Source organism: Hemitrygon akajei, chromosome 12 (assembly GCF_048418815.1).
Source record: "Hemitrygon akajei chromosome 12, sHemAka1.3, whole genome shotgun sequence".
In the NCBI taxonomy this organism is placed as follows: Eukaryota; Metazoa; Chordata; class Chondrichthyes; order Myliobatiformes; family Dasyatidae; genus Hemitrygon; species Hemitrygon akajei.
The window spans coordinates 64,748,742-64,769,818 of record NC_133135.1 but is presented as its reverse complement, the minus strand read 5'-3'; the positions used below and the strand labels follow the sequence as shown (position 1 = coordinate 64,769,818).

At 43.6% G+C, this 21,077-nt stretch overlaps 1 protein-coding gene across 4 annotated transcripts in view; it reads left to right on the top strand.

Annotated features, from left to right (window-relative positions):
* Positions 1-21,077, top strand: part of swt1 (SWT1 RNA endoribonuclease homolog) — a 189,394-nt gene that overhangs the window by 141,747 nt on the left and 26,570 nt on the right. For all 4 annotated transcript variants that reach the window (XM_073063300.1, XM_073063297.1, XM_073063298.1 and 1 more), the window contains 2 exons: positions 13,115-13,193; positions 14,257-14,324. In XM_073063300.1, coding sequence (XP_072919401.1) covers positions 13,115-13,193; positions 14,257-14,324 — 147 coding nt within the window. The remainder of the gene's footprint in view (positions 1-13,114; positions 13,194-14,256; positions 14,325-21,077) is intronic.

Below are 21,077 nucleotides of genomic sequence, written 5' to 3'. Positions count from 1 at the left end.
TGCTTGAGGAGTCCGTGCCAAACGAACCTGTTGGCTACCATCCGGACGGTTGTCCTGATGGAGGGGTGCGCTAAGTTGTGAATGGAGTTGAAAACGCGCCGCCGCCAGGCTGCCGGAACGACGGGGTGGGGTTGGCCGGTGGTGACGTCACAGAGTAGGGTCCTCTCACCTGGGCCTACGGGGAGGTCCTGGAGCTGCAAACCGGAGACTGCAGTCCTGTAACTAGGGATCTCCTCGTCTGCCTGCTGCGCCTCCGCCAGTGCTTCATAGTCTACCCCCTGGGACAGGGCTTGGATGTTAGGGCGGGAGAGGGCATCCGCCAAGACATTGTCCTTTCCTGAGACATGCCAGCCATCCGTCGTGTATTCGGAGATGTAGGACAGATGTCGCTGCTGGCGTGACGACCAGGGGTCAGATGCTTTCATGAACGCAAAGGTAAGCGGTTTGTGGTCCGTGAACGCGGTGAAGGGCCTACCTTCTAAGAAGTACCTGAAATGCCGGATTGCCAGGTATAGCGCCAACAGTTCCTGGTCAAAAGCACTCTATTTGAGCTCGGGTGGTCGTAGGTGTTTGCTGAAAAACGCCAGGGGTTGCCAGCGACCCTCGATGAGTTGTTCCTGTACTCCACTGACTGCCATGTTGGATGCGTCCACTGTGAGGGCGGTAGGGACATCCGTTCTGGGGTGCACTAACATTCAAGTTTGCCACGGCTTCTTTGGTTTTAATGAAAGTGGCGGCGGACTCCTCATCCCAGGTAATGTCCTTGCCCTTACCCAACATCAGGGCGAGCATGATTCGGGCAGCTGAAGGGTGGTAGAAATTCACCATACCCACAAATTCCTGAAGGCCTTTGATTGTGTTGGGACGAGGGAAATGGCAGACCGCGTCTACCTTGGCGGGCAGAGGGGCTGCCCTGTCTTTAGTAATCCTGTGGCCCCGGAAGTCGATGGTGTCAAGCCCGAACTGGCATTTGGCCAGGTTGATTGTCAGGCCGTATTCACTCAATCGGGCATTGAGTTGACGGAGGTGGGACAGATGCTCCTGGCGACTGCTGCTGGCTATGAGGATGTCGTCTAAATAGATGAAAGCGAAATACAGGTCGTGTCCCACCACGTCCATTAACCGCTGAAACATCGGTGCGGCGTTCTTTAAGCCGAACGACATGCGGAGGAACTCGAAAAGGCCGAAAGGGGTGATGAGTGCCGTTTTGGGAACATCGTCTGGATGCATCGGGATTTGATGGTATCCCCGGACGAGGTCTACCTTGGAGAAGATCCATGTGCCGTGCAGGTTTGCTGCAAAGTCCTGAATGTACGGCACAGGGTAGCGGTCCGGTGTTGTAGCCTCGTTCAGCCTGCGGTAGTCGCCACATGGTCTCCAGCTCCCTGTTGCTTTGGGCACCATGTGCAGGGGGGAGGCCCATGGGCTGTCGGTCTGCCGTATGATCCCCAGTTCCTCAGGGTGGGACCCGGTTCTCTGTTGTGGTTGTCGTAACTTGTCAGAGGTAAGGCGCTGATCTCGGCTCCGGTGTCGACCAAAAAGCAGCGTCCCGACTGCTTGTCCCAGACATACAGGAGGCTATCCTGATGGCCAGCCGCCATAGCCATCAGCGGCGGCTGGCCCTGGCGTTTCCCAGGAATTTGCAGAGCGGCCTACAGCGGCGGGCTTCTGCGCCCCACAGCTGATGGTAGAAGCACCATTGTTCGTTGGTCTCCTCAACCCTGCCTCTGGGGTTAGCGGGCTTTGTGGCCGGACCTGGTCTGGTTTGCTGCTGGGAGCGTGCCCTGGTGATCTGTGTGACGGACGCCCCACTCTCCTTCTTGGCTTTCCACAACACGTCCGCCCGGGCCACCACCTTCGGGGGGTCGCTGAAATCCACGTCGGACAGCAGCAGGCGTATGTCCTCGGGCCGCTGCTCCAGGAATGCCTGCTCAAACATGAGGCAGGGCTTGTGACCTCCAGCCAGGGACAGCATCTCTTTCATCAAAGCTGACAGTGGCGTGTCTCCCAAACCATCCAGGTGCAGTAAGCGGGCAGCTTGCTCGCGCTGTGAGAGTCCGAAAGTCCTTATGAGCAAGGCTTTGAGTTCCGTGTACTTGCTGTCCGCTGGGGGCGATTGTATGAACTCCTCAACCTGGGCGGCTGTCTCCTGGTCGAGGGAGCTCACCACGTAGTAGTAACGTGTGGCATCTGAGGTTATCTGCCGAATGTGGAATTGGGCTTCTGCTTGCTGGAACCATAGGTGAGGTCGCAGCGTCCAGAAGCTTGGCAGTTTTAACGAAACTGCATGAACAGATGCGGCGTCGTTCATCTCCAGTCCAAATATCGTTTGGGCTGTCGGGGTCACCAATTGTAACGACACGGAGTCAGTGAGCTGCAATTACAAAATTATTCAAACTTCGCGGCCTCGCTTTAAAGCCTTCCTGATCCCGCCCTCCCTGGGCGGGAATGCTGTAGGGGGCACGTATTCACAGTCCCGTCCCGCTCGCGGGCTTTTCCCCTTGCTGGTGAAGCAGGCTTGGCGTCCTCTTTGGGCCCTTCCTCAGTGCTGGTGTGCGCCGCTTTGTGAGCCGGTTCGAGTGCGCTGGGTAGTGGGTTGCCACATTTTGTCTTTATAGGCGTAGGCCAAAAGAACACAGCAGGATTAATGGAAAATCAAGTGTCTAATGAGAATTAGGCATTTCAATGAAGCACTGGAGCATGAAAAATGTATTGAAAATTAGCAAGACTAAAGCCTGACAAACCTTTTGAACTTGATTTTAATAATAGGGTTTAAAATATATGGCTTCAAGGATGTAGATATTTTGGTATTTATGAATCAAGATTGTCTAAAATCTGGAATGGTTTCTGTGAACTGGAAAGCAGCAAATGAAACACTGGAATTTAGGAATGGACAGATGAAGGATGCTAGTTAATTCAGCATCGGTTGTCAGGAAAATTGTGGAATTATTATCATAGAGAGCACTGAGAAAGCCTGGCTTTTGATTCGGAGCCAGAAGGCTGTGGGTAAACTGCTAAGGATTTCTGGAGTGAAGGCAGTTTTACTACTAGGGGTAAAAGAGGCAAGACTGTGCAGGCGTGTGACACCAGCTAGTAGAGTGGGAAGATTTAAAAAGGCAAGAAATCTTCAGCGGTTTTTGATTCGGAGCAAGAAGGCTGCAGGTAAATGGCTATGGATTTTCAGAGTGAAGGCAGTTTTACTTCCAAGGGTAAAAGAGAGGCAAGACCACGCAGGTGTGTGACGTCAGCCAGTAGAACAGGAAAGGTTTAAAAAGAAGACTGCCATATCCAACGGGCAGCGGAGTGAGAGGGAGACAGAGTGATAGGGCTTTGGCTCAGTGGACTTAGGTGGTAACAAGACGAGACGAAGTAGGTTTACTTGTGTTAATTGCAGAAAGGAAGTAATATGTGTGTGAGGCCAGTTTTCTGTGCTCGGTGTCAGATGTGGGAGGTCCTGGAGTCTGCCAGCCTCCCGGACGGCCATATCGGCACCTGGTGTGATGAGCTGCAGCTCCTAAGGGACCGCATTAGGGAACTGGAAATGCAGCTCGATGACCTTCGCCTAGTCAGGGAGAGCGAAGAGGTGATAGGAGTTATAGGCAGGTGGTCACACCAGGGCCACGGGAGACAGACAACTGAGGGAAGGGGAAGAGTCAGGTACTAGAGAGTCCCCCTATGGCTGTACCCCTTAACAATAAGTACTTCTGTTTGAGTACTGTTGGGGGCGACAGCCTACCTGGGGGAAGCGACAGTGGCCGTGCCTCTGGCACGGAGTCCGGCCCTGTGGCTCAGAAGGGTAGGGAAAGGAAGAGGAAGACAGTAGTGATAGGAGACTCTGTAGTTAGGGGGTCAGACAGGGAATTTTGTGGACGCAGGAAAGAAACCCAGATGGTAGTTTGCCTCTGAGGTGCCTGGGTCCGGGATGTTTCAGATTGTGTCCAAGATACCATGTAGTGGGAAGGAGAACAGCCAGAGGTCGTGGTACATATTGGTATCAATGACATAGGTAGGAAAAGAGAAGAGGTCCTGAAAAAAGTCTACAGGGAGTTAAGAAGGAAGTTGAGAAGCAGGACCGCAAAGGTAGTAATCTCGGGATTACTACCTGTATGATGTGACAGTTTGTATAGGAATAGAATGAGGTGGAGGATAAATGCATGGCTGACGGATTGGAGCAGGGGGCAGGGATTCAGATTTCTGGATCATTGGGACCTCTTTTGGAGCAGGTGTTACCTGTACAAAAAGGTCGGGTTGCACTTGAATCCCAGGGGGACCAATATCCTGGCGGAGAGGTTTGCGAAGGCTACTGGAGAGAGTTTAAACTAGAATTGTTGGGGGGTGGGAACCGAACTGAAGAGACGGAGGAAGAGGAGGTTGGCTTACAAATAGAGAAAGCTTGTAGACAATGCGAGAGGGAGGATAGGCAGGTGATAGAGAAGGGATGCGCTCAGACCGAAGGTTTGAGATGTGTCTATTTTAAGGCAAGGAATATTGTGAACAAAGTGGATGAGCTTAGAGCGTTGATCAGTACTTGGAGATATGATGTGGTGGCTATTACAGAGACCTGGATGGCTCAGGGATGGGAATGGTTACTTCAAGTGCTGGGTTTTAGGTGATTCAGAAAAGACAGGGAGGGAGGCAAAAGAAGTGGGGGCGTGGCACTGTTGATCAGAGATAGTGTCATGGCTGCAGAAAAGGTGGATGCCATGGAGGGATTGTCTCTGTGAGTAGAGGTTAGGAACAGGAAGGGGTCAATAACTTTACTGGGTTTTTTTTATAGGCCGCCCAATAGTAACAGGGATATCAAAGAGCAGATAGGGAAACAGATCCTGGAAAGGTGTAATAATAACAGAGTTGTGATGGGAGATATTAATTTCCAAAATATTGATTGGCATCTCCCTAGAGCAAGGGGGTTTAGATAGGCTGGAGTTTGTTAGGTGTGTTCAGGAAGGTTTCGACACAATGTGTAGATAAGCCTACGAGAGGAGAGGCTGTACTTGATTTGGTTTTGGGAAATGAACTTGGTCAGGTGTCAGATCTCTCAGTGGGAGAGCATTTTGGAGATAGTGATCATAATTCTAGCTGCTTTACAGTAGCATTGGAGAGAGATAGGAACTGACAAGTTAGAAAAGCATTTAATTGGAGTAAGGAGAATTATGAGGCTATCAGGCAGGAAACTGGAAGCATAAATTGGAAAGAGATGTTTTCAGGGAAAGAAGAAATGTGGCAAATGTTCAGGGGATATTTGCGTGGAGTTCTTCATAGGTATGTTACAATGAGATGGAAGTTATGGTAGGGTACAGGAATCGTGGTATACAAAGGCTGTAATAAATCTAGTCAAGAAGAAAAGAAAAACTTACAAAAGGTTCAGAGAGCTAGGTAATGTTAGAGATCTAAAAGATTATAAAGCTAACAGGAAGGAGCTTAAGAAGGAAATTAGGAGAGCCAGAAGGGGCCATCAGAAGGCCTTGGCGGGCAGGATTAAGGAAAACCCCAAGGCATTCTACAAGTATGTGAAGAGCAAGAGGATAAGACATGAGAGAATAGGACCAATCAAGTGTTAACAGTGGGAAAGTGTGTATGGAACCGGAGGAAATAGCAGAGGTACTTAATGAATACTGTACTTTACTTCAGTATTTACTATGGAAAAGGATCTTGGTGATAGTAGTGATGACTTGCAACAGACTGAAAAGCTTGAGCATGTAGATATTAAGAAAGAGAATGTGCTGAAGCTTTAGGAAAGCATCAGGTTGGATAAGTCACTGGGACCAGATGAGATGTACCCCAAGCCACTGTGGGAGGTGAGGGAGGAGATTGCTGAGCCTCTGGCAATGATCTTTGCATCATCAATGGGGACGGGAGAGCTTCCGGAGGAATGGAGGGTTGCGAATGTTGTTCCTTTATTCAAGAAAGAGAGAAGAGATAGCCCAGGAAATTATAGACCAGTGAGTTTTACTTCAGTGGTTGGTAAGTTGATGGAGAAGATCTTGAGAGGCAGGATTTATGAACATTTGGAGAGGTGTAATATGATTAACAATAGTCAGCATGGCTTTGTCAAGGGCAGGTCGTGCCTTCCAAGCCTGATTGAATTTTTTGAGGATGTGACTAAACACATTGATGAAGGAAGAGCAGTAGATGTAGTGTATATGGATTTCAGCAAGGCATTTGACAAGGTACCCCATGCAAGGCTTATTGAGAAAGTAAGGAGGCATGTTATCCAAGGGGACATTGCTTTGTGGATGCAGAACTGGCTTGCCCACAGAAGGCAAAGAGTGGTTGTAGACGGGTCATATTCTGCATGGAGGTCAGTGACCAGTGGGGTGCCTCAGGGATCTGTTCTGGGACCCTTACTCTTCGTGATTTTTATAAATGACCTGGATGAGGAAGTGGAGGGATGGGTTAGTAAGTTTGCTGATGACACAAAGGTTGGGGGTGTTGTGGATAGTGTAGAGGGCTGTCAGAGATTACAGCGGGGCATTGATAGGATGCTAAACTGGACTGAGAAGTGGCAGATGAAGTTCAACCCAGATAAGTGTGAGGTGGTTCATTTTGGTAGGTCAAATATGATGACAGAATAAAGTAGTAATGGTAAGACTCTTGGCAGTGTGGAGGATCAGAGGGATCTTGGGTTCTGAGTCCATAGGACGCTCAAAGCAGCTGTGCAGGTTGGCTCTGTGATTAAGAAGGTGTATGGTGTATTGGCCTTCATCAATCATGGAATTGAATTTAGGAGCCGAGAAGCAATATTGCAGCTATATAGGACCCTGGTCAGACCCCACTTGGACTACTGTGCTCAGTTCTGGTGGGGAGCATGCCTTATGAGAGTAGGTTGAGTGAACTCAGCCTTTTCTCCTTGGAGCAACAGAGGATGAAAGGTGACCTGATAGAGGTGTATAAGATGATGAGAGGCATTGATAGTGTAGATAGTCAGAGGCTTTTTCCCAGGGCTGAAATGGTTGCCACAAGAAGGCACAGGTTTAAGGTGCTGGAGAGTAGATAGAGAGGAGATGTCACGGGTAAGTTTCTTACTCAGAGAGTGGTGAGTGCGTGGAATGGGCTACCGGCAACAGTGGTGGAGGCAGATACAATAGGGTCTTTTAAGAGAGTCCTGGATAGGTACATGGAGCTTAGGAAAATAGAGGGCTAGCTTATGGGTAAGCCTAGTAATTTCTAAGGTAGGGACATGTTCGGCACAACTTTGTGGGCCGAAGGGCCTGTATTGTGCTGTAGTTTTTCTATATTTCTATATTTCAACTGTCAAAAGCATCCATTTCTTCACATGTGCTGAAGTCCCTATTCATGCTTTTGATCTCAATGTGTTCTTGTGTAGCAACTTTGGGTGTGTGCAGGGATATGGTAGGAATTGACCGCGAGGTAGGTTGTTAAATTGGAGGGGGCAGTCAGGGGAATGGGCCGTATAATTGCTAAACATGTGAAGGGTGTACATGTATGTGTGTAATATACCCCTTCAAAAATGGTTAAATAAAGACTATGTTCTGTCCCCACTTGCATGATGTTCTAGTTATTTACCCTGCCTTGTGCTTGATTGACTCTACTGGTTTCCAATTAAGCATTGTCTTGATTTCTAAAAGTTTCTTCGGCAGTTTGAATGGGGCACGACTACACAAGCGTGTGAAGGTCAGCCTGTCAGATAGCGGGAGAATTTTAAAAGCGAGCAGATTGAGAGGGAGAAGGTCATTTCTTCGGCAGTTTGAATGGGGCACGACTGCGCAAGCATGTGAAGGTCGGTCTGTAAGACAGCGGGAAAGTTTAAAAAGCGAGCAGATTAACGGAGCGGGTGTCGTAAGAGCGGGCGACAGAGTAGTGGGAGACAGAGTAGGAAGGCTTTGGCTCGAGAGGCTTCGGTGAGCAGAGACTGAGGACGAGCTTGCTCCCAGTGAGGTAAGGTCGGGTAAGCTCCTTTAATTTATCTAATTAATTTAGGAGTAGGTATTGGAGGCAGCAGTCAAGGCAGTCAGTTGCTCCATTTGAAGTATGTGGGAAGTCAGGGCAAGCACAATTGTCCCTGATGACCACACCTGTAAAAGGTGCATTCAGCTGCAGCTCCGGACAAACCGAGTTAGGGAACTGGAGCTGAGCTGGATGAACTTTGAATCATACGTGAGGCAGAGGCAGAAATACGAGTTTGAGGGAGGTAGTCACCCCTAAAAGTCAGGAGGCAGGTAGCTGGGTGACTGTCAGGAGAGGGAAGGTGAATAGACAGGAAGAGCAGAGCACCCCTGTGGCTGTTCCCATCAATAATAAGTATACTGTTGGTGGGGACAACCTACCAGGGACAAGTTTCAGTGGTCGTGTCTCTGGCACCAAGACTGGACCCTCAGCTCAGAAGGGAAGGAGGGAAAAGAGGTTGTCGACAGTGCTTCTGCCTATAGATGCTGCCTGGCCTGCTGCATTCCACCAGCATTTTGTGTGTGTTGCTTTAATTTCCAGCATCTGCAGATTTCCTCATGTTTGGAGAAACATCTCAAGAGGAGAGCAGTAGTGATAGGGGATTCGATAGTTAGTGGGACAGATAAGACGTTCTGTGGGAGAGATCGAGAATCCCAGAAGGTCTGTTGCCTCCCTGGTGCCAGGGTCCATGGTATCTCGGATCGAGTTCTCTGTATAGGGTGAGCAGCCAGATGTCGTTGTCCATGTAGGGACCAATGACGTGGATAGGAAGAAGGAGGAGGTCCTGCAAAGAGAGTTTAGGGAGTTAGACAATAGACAATAGGTGCAGAAGTAGACCATTCGGCCCTTCGAGCCTGAAGGACAGGACCTCCAGGGTTGCAATCTCAGGATTGCTACCCGTGCCACGTGTTAGTGAGGTTAGCAATAGGGAGATAATGCAGCTAAATACATGGCTAAGGAGGGAGGGCTTCATGTTTTTGGACAATTGGGCCTTGATCCAGGGAAGGTGGGACCTGTTCCGACAGGACAGGTTGCACCTGAAATGGAGGGGAACTAATATTCTTGTGGAAAGGTTTGCTAGTGCTGCTCCGGGAGGTTTAAACTGGATTTGCAGGGGGAGGGGAACCAGAGTGTTAGAGCAGATAGTGAGGTGGAGGAGGTTAAGATCATGCAAGAACTGCAAGTATAGTGCATGGAGTAGAACCAAATCTAACATATAAAGAGGCTTTGAGGAAAGAGAAGCAGAATAAAGGGTGTAAAGGTAGTAAGGTAGAAGGGCTAAATTGTGTGTACTTCATTGCAAGAAGCATCAGGAGCAAAGGTGATGAACTGAGAGCTTGGATACATACATGGAATTATGATGTAGTGGCCATTACAGAGACTTGGCTGGCACCAGGGCAGGAATGGATTCTCAATATTCCTGGATTTCAGTGTTTTAAAAGGGATGGGGGGGAGGGGAGGAGGGGTGGCATTACTGGTCAGGGATACTATTACAGCTACAGAAAGGGTGGGTAATATAGCAGGATCCTCTTATGAGTCAGTATGGGTGGAAGTCAGGAACAGGAAGGGAGCAGTTACTCTATTGGAAGTATTCCATAGGCCCCCTGGTAGCAGCAGAGATACCAAGGAGCAGATTGGGAGGCAGATTTTGGAAAGGTGCAAAAATAACAGGGTTGTTATCATGGATGACTTTAACTTCCCTAATATTGATTGGCACCTGATTAGTTCCAATGGTTTAGATGGGGCAGAGTTTGTTAAGTGTGTCCAGGACGGATTCCTGTCACAGTATGTTGACAGGCCAACTAGGGGAAATGCTATACTAGATCTAATATTAGGTAATGAACTGGGTCAGGTCACAGATCTCTTAGTGGGTGAGCATCTGGGGGACAGTGACCACCGCTTCCTGGCCTTTAGCATTATCATGGAAAAGGATAGAATCAGAGAGGACAGGAAAATTTTTAATTGGGGAAGAGTAAATTATGAGGCTATAAGGCTAGAACTTGCGGGTGTGAATTGGGATGATGTTTTTGCAGGGAAATGTGCTATGGACATGTGGTCAATGTTTAGGGATGTCTTGCAGGTTGTTAGGGATAAATTGGTCTCGGTGAGGAAGATAAAGAACAGTAGGGTGAAGGAACCATGGTGACAAGTGAAGTGTAAAATCTAGTCAGGTGGAAGAAGACAGCATACATGAGGTTTAGGAAGCAAGGATCAGATGGGTCTATTGAGGAATATAGGGTAGCAAGAAAGGAGCTTAAGGGGCTGAGGAGAGCAAGAAGGGGGCATGAGAAGGCCTTGACGAGTAGGGAAAAGGAAAACCGCAAGGCATTCTTCAATTGTGTGAAGAACAAAAGGATGACAGGAGTGAAGGTAGGACCGATTAGAGATAAAGGTGGGAAGATGTGCCTGGAGGCTGTGGAAGTGAGGGAGGTCCTCAATGAATACTTCTCTTCGGTATTCATCAATGAGAGGGAACTTGATGATGGTGAGGACAATATGAGTGAGGTTGAAGTTCTGGAGCATGTTGATGTTAAGGGAGAGGAGGTGTTGGAGTTGTTAAAATACATTAGGACGGATAAGTCCCCGGGGCCTGACGGAATATTCCCCAGGCTGCTCCACAAGGCGAGGGAAGAGATTGCTGAGCCTCTGGTTAGGATCTTTATGTCCTCGTTGTCCACAGGAATGGTACCGGAGGATTGGAGGGAGGTGAATGTTGTCTCCTTGTTCAAAAAAGGTAGTAGGGATAGTCTGGGTAATTATAGACCAGTGAGCCTTACGTCTGTGGTGGGAAAGCTGTTGGAAAAGATTCTTAGAGATAGGAACTATGGGCATTTAGAGAATCATCGTCTGATCAGGCACAGTCAGCATGGCTTTGTGAAGGGCAGATCGTGTCTGACAAGCCTGTTAGAGTTTTTTGAGGAGGTGACCATGCAAAGAGATGAGGGTAGTGCAGTGGATATGATCTACATGGATTTTAGTAAGGCATTTGATAAGGTTCCACATGGTAGGCTTATTCAGAAAGTCAGAAGGCATGGGATCCAGGGATGTTTGGCCAGGTGGATTCAGAATTGGCTTGCCTGCAGAAAGCAGAGGGTCATGGTGGAGGGAGTACATTCGGTTTGGAGGGTTGTGACTAGTGGTGTCCCACAAGGATTGGTTCTGGGACCCCTACTTTTTGTGATTTTTATTAATGACCTGGATGTGGGGTAGAAGGGTGGGTTGGCAAGTTTGCAGATGACACAAAGGTTGGTGGTGTTTTGGATAGTGTAGAGGATTGTCGAAGATTGCAGAGAGACATTGATAGGATGCAGAAGTGGTCTGAGAAGTGGTAGATGGAATTCAACCTGGAGAAGTGTGAGGTGGTACACTTTGGAAGGACAAACTCCAAGGCAGAGTACAAAGTAAATGGCAGGATACTTGGTAGTGTGGAGGAGCAGAGGGATCTGAGGGTACATATCCACAGATCCCTGAAAGTTGCCTCACAGGTAGATAGGATAGTTAAGGAAGCTTATGGGGAGTTTGCTTTCATAAGTTGAGGGATAGAGTTTAAGAGTTGCAAGGTAATGATGCAGCTCTATAAACCTCTGGTTAGGCCACACTTGGAGTACTGTGTCCAGTTCTGGTCGCCTCACTATAGAAAGGATACAAAGGAGATTTATCAGGATGCTGCCTGGTTTAGAGAGTATGTAGTATGATCAGAGATTAAGGGTTCTAGGGCTTTTACTCTTTGGAGAGAAGGAGTAAGAGAGGAGACATGATAGAGGTATACAAGATATTAGAGTGGACAGCCAGCGCCTCTTCCCCAGGGCACCACTGATCAATACAAGGGAACATGGCTCTAAGGTAAGGGTTGGGAAGTTCAAGGGGAATATTACAGGAAGGTTTTTTACTCAGAGAGTGGTTGGTGCGTGGAATGCACAGCCTGAGTCTGTGGTGGAGGCAGATACACTAGTGAAATTTAAGAAAATACTAGACAGGTATATGGAGGAATTTAAGGTGGGGGGATATATGGGAGGCAGGGTTTAAGGGTTGGTACAACATTGTGGGCCGAAGGGCCTGTACTGTTCTGTACTATTCTATGTTCTATGCTTTTTATCTTTATTTGTTAATCCTCCAGGCCTTACCTTTCACTTAAAATTTTACCTGCTGCAGCCCTGTAACCATTTGCAAATAACAAAGCTTTTCTAGTTCAGGCCTTGATCATCCCGAAATGTAACTGTTTCTCCTTTAGTGGCAATGCTTTTAGATCCTACACCCTGGAATTCCCCTGATTCTGTCTATCAGTCCCAATCTTGATAGATAACCCACTGTCATAATTTGATTGTGCTACTGTAAAGTACCTTAGGGTGTTTGCTATGTTAAAAGTCATAGAGAAATGCCAGTTGCAGTCACGGAAATTCATAATATAATTAAGTTAGTCGATCTTCTGAAAGACTATTCCAGTAGTAAAATTGATAACAAGGAGCCAATGGATGTTGTATCCCTGATATTTTAAAATGAACCATTAAGAAACATGAGATTAGGGTAATACCATAAATACCATATCTTGAATAGTGGGTTATTTAAAGTAGGGGATCTCAACTTTTTATGCCATGAACCCCTCTTGGTAATAATCCCTACCGTTAACTGAGGGATCCATGCACCCCAGGTTGAGAAGCCTTGATTTAAAGGATAGGAAACAGTAAGGGGAGGGGGAATAGGGTTATTTTCAGTGTTACTGGTAAGGTACACAAGCTTTAGTTCTGAACCTCAACTATTTTTAAAATTTATTTACCACATTGCTCTTTGCTGGACATAGTGTATTCATATTGATCCCCATGTTTACTACAGGACAACACTGATTAAATTTCCAAAGTATTTGCTGTAAAACACAGCAAAGGGAAAGGTAAGTCCTGAGTTAAGAAATATACTTTATAAATCCTTTTGTTTCATTCTGTAATATTACCTCCTTCAATATTTTTCTGAATTAAATACACTAACGATAGGTGAATCAGCAAAGTACAAAATGTTTGGCAAATGCTCAGCATTACAGCAGCAGAAATTTGAAATCTGTACTGAATGAATGAAATAAATTTTATACATTCAATGGATAGAAATGTGGCATGCCCAGGCAAAAATACACAGTGGGAGCAGAATCATTGAATAGGCTTCATGTTTGTTACTTTGCTTTTCATACCTAGTATGATATGATTGGCTGTTTTTTCAGAATTTTGTCTTCCGATAGCAACGTTCAGGACTTCGAGAAGCTTACGGAAATTCTGCACATCTTTCTAACTAATGAAAAGGTATGAATTTTTTCAAGAAAATAGTTCTAATGTTTAAAACAACTTCTGTAAGTAAGTATTGTATTGTATGTTATTAGTTTTGCTACAACAAGTGTATGGGACATTGGAAAAAACGTTGAATTTCCCCATGGGGATGAATAAAGTATCTATCTATCTATCTATGTAGGTGTGTGCTGGGTTGACTGGTTTTATTGCAGCCTGGTATGGAAACATCAATGCCCTTGAATGGAAAATAGTACAAAAAGTATTAGATACAATCCAGTCCATCACAGATAAAGCCCTCCCCACTATTGAGCACATCTACATGGAGCTTTGTCGCAGGAAAGCAGCATCCATCATCGGGGACCCCCACCATGCAGATAATGTTCTCTTCTTGCTACTGCCATCAGGAAGAAGGTACAAGACCCTCAGGACTTGCACCATTAGCTTCAGGAACAGTTACTACCCTTCAACTATCCGACTCTTGAACCAAAGTGGATAACTTCACTCAACTTCATTTACCCCATCATTGAACTTTCGCACAAACTATGGACTCACTTTCAAGAACTCTGGTCTCATGTTCTTGATATTTCTTGCTTATTTATTTATTATTATTATTATTTCCTCATTTCTCCCCTTTTTTGTATTTGCACAGTGGTTGCCCTTTTGGTGCAGTCTTTTATTGATTCTATTTTGGTTATTAGATTTATAGAGTATGCCCACAAGAAAACAATTCTCAGGGTTGTATATAATGGCATTTATATACTTTGCTAAACTTACTTTGAACTTCCACTTAATAATTGTTATAATGATAAAATAATGGCAGTTATGTAATTAAGTTCTTGGTTCTTGTTTGCAAAAGAAAATATATCATGAAGATTGAAAAAGAGACTAGATTAGCTTTATTTGTCACATGTACATCAAAATATACAGTGAAAGGTGTTATTTGCATTAGATGAAATTAGTGATGATTGTGCTGGGCTTCTGGCGCTAAGAATGCATGTTTTGTTTTCTATTTTGCTAATCTAAACTTTCATCAATTGTGAAAAATTATTTAGGTATTCAACTTACTTCCTTCCTACAGACAAATAATTCTGCCATGGGAATATCTGCACAGGATTTGCATGAATGCTTCACTCATGAAGATTATAGGTAAGTTACAAAAAAAAAGACATTGATGCACTGTAAAAGTTGACTTCTTTTATGGAATTTGACCTCAGTGTGCTTGTTATTAAGTCACAAAGTGGTTATCTTGCTTCACTGGTTTTATCTGATAAAACAAAATTATTCCTTTATTTGTTAGACAAGTATCATCTCATAACAGTAACGTAAAGCTACAATTAATACAGCAGCATTTAAAAGTTTGGAGAAAACATCAATTCTGGAAATGTAGGTGTAAAATCTAATTTCTATAGGTCAAATTGATGATTTATATACAAAATATTAAATGTTTAAAAGCAAACAATGAGGATCATGGTATTTGTTAGCTTCAAATCTTGTAAATATGAATGAGTGCTTACAAAATCCCATATGGCAAAACCTTTAAAATTCTGACTGAGGAATTGATTAGAATCTTAGCCAAAATGTTCCTGTACAACTGGTACCCTGCATTCTACCTTAACACATTCTTTTACACTCACGCATTCTCTCCTGCCACTCTATTTTCATTTACTATATATATACATATCTTCAAGTTTCTGTTCATGTGCCTATCCATTCCTTCACATTCTGTGATTGATCAAACTTTATAGATGATGTTCCAGTAAAGGATGTCAAGGTGTCATTTGTGGAGATTAAAGCAATTTTCCTTTATTTTTTAACCATAATTATAACAAGGTGTAAAGGTGGACTAAAGATCTTTATCTGGAAGTAATAATTTAAAGCCAGTCTAAGAGCCGACAAATTTAGCCCAGTAAATATTTTACATTCTTACATTTTGTGTTCAATTAGCAAATTAGCAAATGGTAGTGAAAGTACAGTATGTTGTGCAGTCCATAAATATGCATTTTATTGTATGCTAAAGAATAAAGAAATATTTTGTACTGTAAAACAATACTTGTGTTGTCTAGATTCTTAATGAATTTGGTTTGGGTAGATCTAAAATTGCATTATAGATCTCGTGTCTTTATAAATTACATCTTCAAAATGCATCACCTAATAGAACACACTGTGTACACCATAAAGTGTTATTTTCATTAGATGCAGTGAATCTCCAGGATTAAAAGCATATCAGAATCAGGTTTATTATGACTACCATATATATTATGAAATGTGTTGCTTCCGACAGCAACGTAAAATTACTATAAATTATAAAATAAATAGTGCAAGAAAGAAGGAATAATGAGGTATATTAATAGGTTCATGGACTATTTGGAAAGCTGATGGTGGAGGGGAAGAAGCTGTTCCTGCATCAATGTGATTCATTTAGCTTTTAATAAAATTAGGTAAGAATAGATAAAGGAACACTTATGTTGCAGTTTCATGTTATTGTTGAGTAAGAGGAAGAATGAAAATTACTGCAAAATGTGCAAATATTTGATAGAGCATAACCTTAAATTCCTACAGCAAATAGATAAAGCAGAGGTGTAAAATTGCACAGTCTTCTATTTTGAATTTTGCTATAGTGTCTAGTATGGTTTTTAACATTTGTTTTGTTTTCGTTGGTGAACTTAAATTCATTTCTGGCAATGTTTTACCATGTGAAGTGATTTAACATCAGTTTAACTTTGGATTAGTTTTTTTTTCAACATCATAGCATTTAATCCAAAGACATGTCAATAAATGTAATGGAAATGCTTTCATCACATCTAATCATGTCCATGAGACATGCTGAAACTATTTATAACCAACACAATACAGTAAAACCCTACGATTGGGCTTATGACAGTTAAAGATTATTTAAGAGCTGGGTTAGGTGCACTCTCATAGCTGCCCCTTCATTGGTTCAGAAGCTCCCTCAGAAATTTAGTATTCTATTGTGTAATATCTTTAAAAAAAAAGTGTGTGTTGTTTAAGTTTTAATAAACCAATAGTCTGGAAGATCTGCCTGTCAGGTCCCACTAAGTGTGCTAGATTAATAGAGTTTTGCCTTACTATAATACCAAGAGATATGGAGCAGAATTTGGGTATTCAGCTCATTGAATTTGTTCTGCCATTCATTTTGCTCATTTTGTGCACTATGTAACTTTTTGCCATGATAGGAGTTGTTTTCAAAAGGAATGGAGGCCATTCTAGTCAAATAGGCTTAGAATTGGACATTTTTGTATCAAGTTAAAATTGTTTATTTGGTGGTCTGTTGTACATTGAGCACTGAGCACCTTGTTTCAACCCAGATCTTCAATGACTGCCATATTTTTATTTTAAAACTTCGTGAATATAAGACATAGCCTTTTTACAGTGGAGTAAAGTAAATTACTGAAGCATGAGAGGGGAGCTGGCCAAAGTTGATTGGAACACTAGCAAAAATGATGGCAGAACAGCAATGGCTGGAGTTTCTGGGAGAAACTTGGAAGGCACAGCATAGATACATTCCAAAAAAAGAAGTATTTTAAAGCCAGGATGAGACAACTGTGGCTGACAAGGGAAGTCAAAAACAAAATAAAAGCAAAAGAGAGGGTATAGAGCAAAAATTAGTGGGAAGTTAAAGGACTGGGGAACTTTTAAAAAGAAGGCAACTTAAAAGCCTTAAAGAGGGAAAGGATGAAATTTGAAGTTAAGCTAGCCAATAATATCAGAGAATACAAAAGTTTTTCCAGATATATAAAGAGTAAAAGAGAGGTGAGAGTAGCTTTTGGACCACTGGAGAGGTAGTAATGGGGAACAAGGAAATAGTGGATGAACTAAACAAGTATTTTGCATCCATCTTCTCTGTGGAAGACACTAGCAGTATGTTGGAAGTTCAGGAAAGTTGGGCAGAAGTGAGTGTAGTGACTATTACAAATGAGAAGGTGCTTGGGAAGCTGAAAGGTCTGAAATAGATGATGATAGATAGATAGATAGATAGATACTTTATTCATCCCCATGGGGAAATTCAACTTTTTTTCCAATGTCCCATACACTTGTAGCAAAACTAATTACCGTAGATTCCGGATTTTAAGCCGCTACTTTTTTCCCACATTTTGAACAGCTTTGAACTTTGCGGCCTTTAATACGGAGCGGCTAATACATGATTTTTTTCATGCCGCCTCGTAAACATTTTGCCTCGTAACAGTAGACCAATAAAATTGATGAGTAGTTCACAGAGGTCCAATGAAATTGTACGATAAATCAAGCGCACTTTCACAATTAAATTATTGTAAATCAGTCATTTGTACTCACCCTCATCAACATGGAAAACACTCGAAGCATTGTGCTGCCTTATGGCAGTTATTTAGTTTATAATATTTTCGCTTAGTAATTCATTTTCTAGTTAAAGTTAGAAGAGTTTTAACTATATTTGTTTTGTGTACTACATCGCGGGATGCTATGACGTCACACCCGGTTTCGTGGTGTCTTGTGGGAAAAATGCCGTTTGCGATAAACGGAAAGGCGGGGGTCGAGCGGCGGAGCGAAACGCTGCTTTTAAGTTAAAGGCGATCAATAACTTTTCCTGGTAGGCTGCAGTATATATATTTTTTACCAGTCGTTAGGAGATATTGGAATGTTGTTCAGTAAAGAAGTATACGCAACGTATATTTAAAAGTAGCCGCGTTATGGGCACGGTTCGAAAAAAAGCATTTGCAATATGTATTTGTTTTTGTTACCATATGGATTTAATTAAAAGTTAAAAAATTCTCACGTGTAATATCTTTCTGTGTAAATATCTCATATTACAACGTGGGACACCTGCGGCCGAAAATCCGGTGCGGCCTTTACAATTAAAAAATTGATTTTATTTCTAAAATTAGAGCCAGCGGCTTTTAATCAGGTGCGCTCTGTAGTCCGGAATCTACGGTACATACAATACTTAACTCAGTAAAAAATATGATATGCATCTAAATCACTATCTCAAAAAGCATTAATAATAGCTTTTAAAAAGTTCTTAAGTCCTGGCGGTAGAATTGTAAAGCCTAATGGCATTGGGGAGTATTGACCTCTTCATCCTGTCTGAGGAGCATTGCATCGATAGTAACCTGTCGCTGAAACTGCTTCTCTGTCTCTGGATGGTGCTATGTAGAGGATGTTCAGAGTTATCCATAATTGACCGTAGCCTACTCAGCGCCCTTCGCTCAGCTACCGATGTTAAACTCTCGAGTACTTTGCCCACGACAGAGCCCGCCTTCCTTACCAGCTTATTAAGACGTGAGGCGTCCCTCTTCTTAATGCTTCCTCCCCAACACGCCACCACAAAGAAGAGGGCGCTCTCCACAACTGACCTATAGAACATCTTCAGCATCTCACTACAGACATTGAATGACGCCAACCTTCTTAGGAAGTACAGTCGACTCTGTGCCTTCCTGCACAAGGCATCTGTGTTGGCAGTCCAGTCTAGCTTCTCGTCTAACTGTACTCCCAGATACTTGTAGGTCTTAACCTGCTCCACACATTCTCCATTAATGATCACTGGCTCCATATGAGGCCTAGATCTCCTAAAGTCCACCACCATCTCCTTGGTCTTGGTCAGGTAGTTTGAGTTGCACCATATCACAAAGTCCTGTATCAGTTTCCTATACTCCTCCTCCTGTCCATTCCTGACACATCCCACTATGGCCGTGTCATCAGCGAACTTCTGCACATGGCAGGACTCCGAGTTATATTGGAAGTCTGATGTGTACAGGGTGAACAGGACCGGAGAGAGAAGACAGACTAAACCTTAGGGTTCTGAAATAGGTAGCTGAAGAGATTGCAGAGACATTAGTAGTGATCTTTCAAGGATCACTAGATCCTGGCATGGTTCAGGAGGACTAGAAATTTGCAAATGTCACCTCACACTTTAAAATGGGAGGGAAGCAGAAGAAAGGAAATTATAGGCTAGTTAGCCTGACTTCAGTTGTTGGGAAGATGTTGGAGTTGATTGTTAAGGATGAGGTCTCAAAGTACTTGGAGACACATGACAAAATAGGCCAATATCAGCATGGATTCCTTAAGGACAAATTTTGCCTGACAAATCTTTTGGGGTTCTTTGAAAAAATAACAAGTAGGCTTGACAAAGGAGACTCGGTAGCTGTTGTGTACTTGGATTTTCAAAAGGCCTTTGACAAGGTGCTGCACATGAGGCTGCGTAGCAAGATGAGAGCCCATGATATTACAGGAAAGGTACTAGCTTGGATAAAGGATGGCTGATTGGCAGGAGCACAGTGTGGGATAAAGGGAGCCTTTTCTGATTGGCTGCTGGTGACTAGTAGTGATCTGCAGGGGTCAGTGATGGGATTGCATCTTTTTACATTATATGTCAATGATTTGGATGACTGAATTGATAGCTTTGTGACCAAGTTTGTGGATGTTACGAAGATAGAGGGAGGGGCAGGTAGTGTTGAGGAAGTAGGGAGGCAGCAGCAGGATTTGGACAGATGAGGAGAATGGGCAAAGAACTGGCAGATGGAATAGAGTATCAGAAAGTGTAAGGCCATGTACTTTGGTAGCAGGAACAAAAACATAGAATATTTGCTAAACAGGGAGAAAATTCAAAAATCCGACTTGGGCATTCTCATGCAGGAATCCCCTATGGTTAATTTGCAGGTTGGGCTGGTGGTGAGAAAGGCAAATGCAATGTTAGCATTTGGGTTGAGAAGACTAGAATATAAAAATAAGGATTAATGCTGAGGCTTTAAAAGGTACTGGTGAGGTCTCACATGGAGTATTGTGAGCAGTTTTGGGCTCATTATCTAAGAAAGGATTTGCTGACATTCGAGCGGGTTCAGAGGAGGTTCATGAGAATGATTCTGGGATGAAAGGGTTATCGTATGAAGAGTCTTTGATGGCTCAGGGCCTGACCTCACTGGAGTTTTGAAGAGTTTGGGGGGGGTGGGTCTCATTGTAACCTATTGAATGTTGAAGGGCCTAGATTTCGTGGATGTTTCCTGTGGTGGTGGAGTCTAAGACCAGGAGAGAGAGACTCAGAATAGAGGGACATCCACTTAGAACGGAAATGAGGAGGAATTTCTTCAGTCAGAGGATGGTGAATCTGCGGAGGCCAGGTCACTGGATGTATTTAAGGTGGAAGTTGATAGGTTTTTGATTAGTCAGGGCATGAAACATTATGGGGAGAAGGCAGGAGAATGGGGTTGAGAGGGAAATGGATCAGCCATGTTGAGATGGCAAAGCAGAATGGCCTAATTCTGCTTCCATCTCATATTCTTATGGTCTTTTAATATGATCCTAAAATATTTCCATGGAAAAGGCATTAAAATACTTATATTACCTTAACTGATTGTTGTATGGTTGTGGTGCACTGTATTGTCTATGCTTAACCTGCCTGGAATGCCAGGAATGGGCTTAACCAACTGAGGCAAGTTTCCCCGAATCAATTAAGTACCAATGTGATGTTAAGATGGGAATTGTAGAGTATGGGCAAATGAGCTAGCACAATTTGAATATATTTTCTTATTTGTAATTTTCTTGTGACTGTGTGGAGTTACTTCCATGTTTCCTTCGGCTATTTTATGTTCTACATACGAGATAAAAATAAAATCAATTGAGCAAAAATTATGAAAGTATATAATTTTTAGCTGAAGATAAAAATACAAAATATTTCTCCCACAGGAGAATTTGTATTTATTGCTTAGTCCACTGCTAAGTTATATTGTTAGATTAAAGCTTAAGCAGCTCAAGGTTCTTGACGTCAATCTTATTACGCTTGATGTCAAGAAGTGATACTAAGATTTTAATCCTGGTGTAATACAGTTACTAAGTGGTAACACTGGGATTGATTTGAAGTTCCTCCAGAATGTGATCTTGAGGAAGTGTACTGAGATATTATCCTGAGAT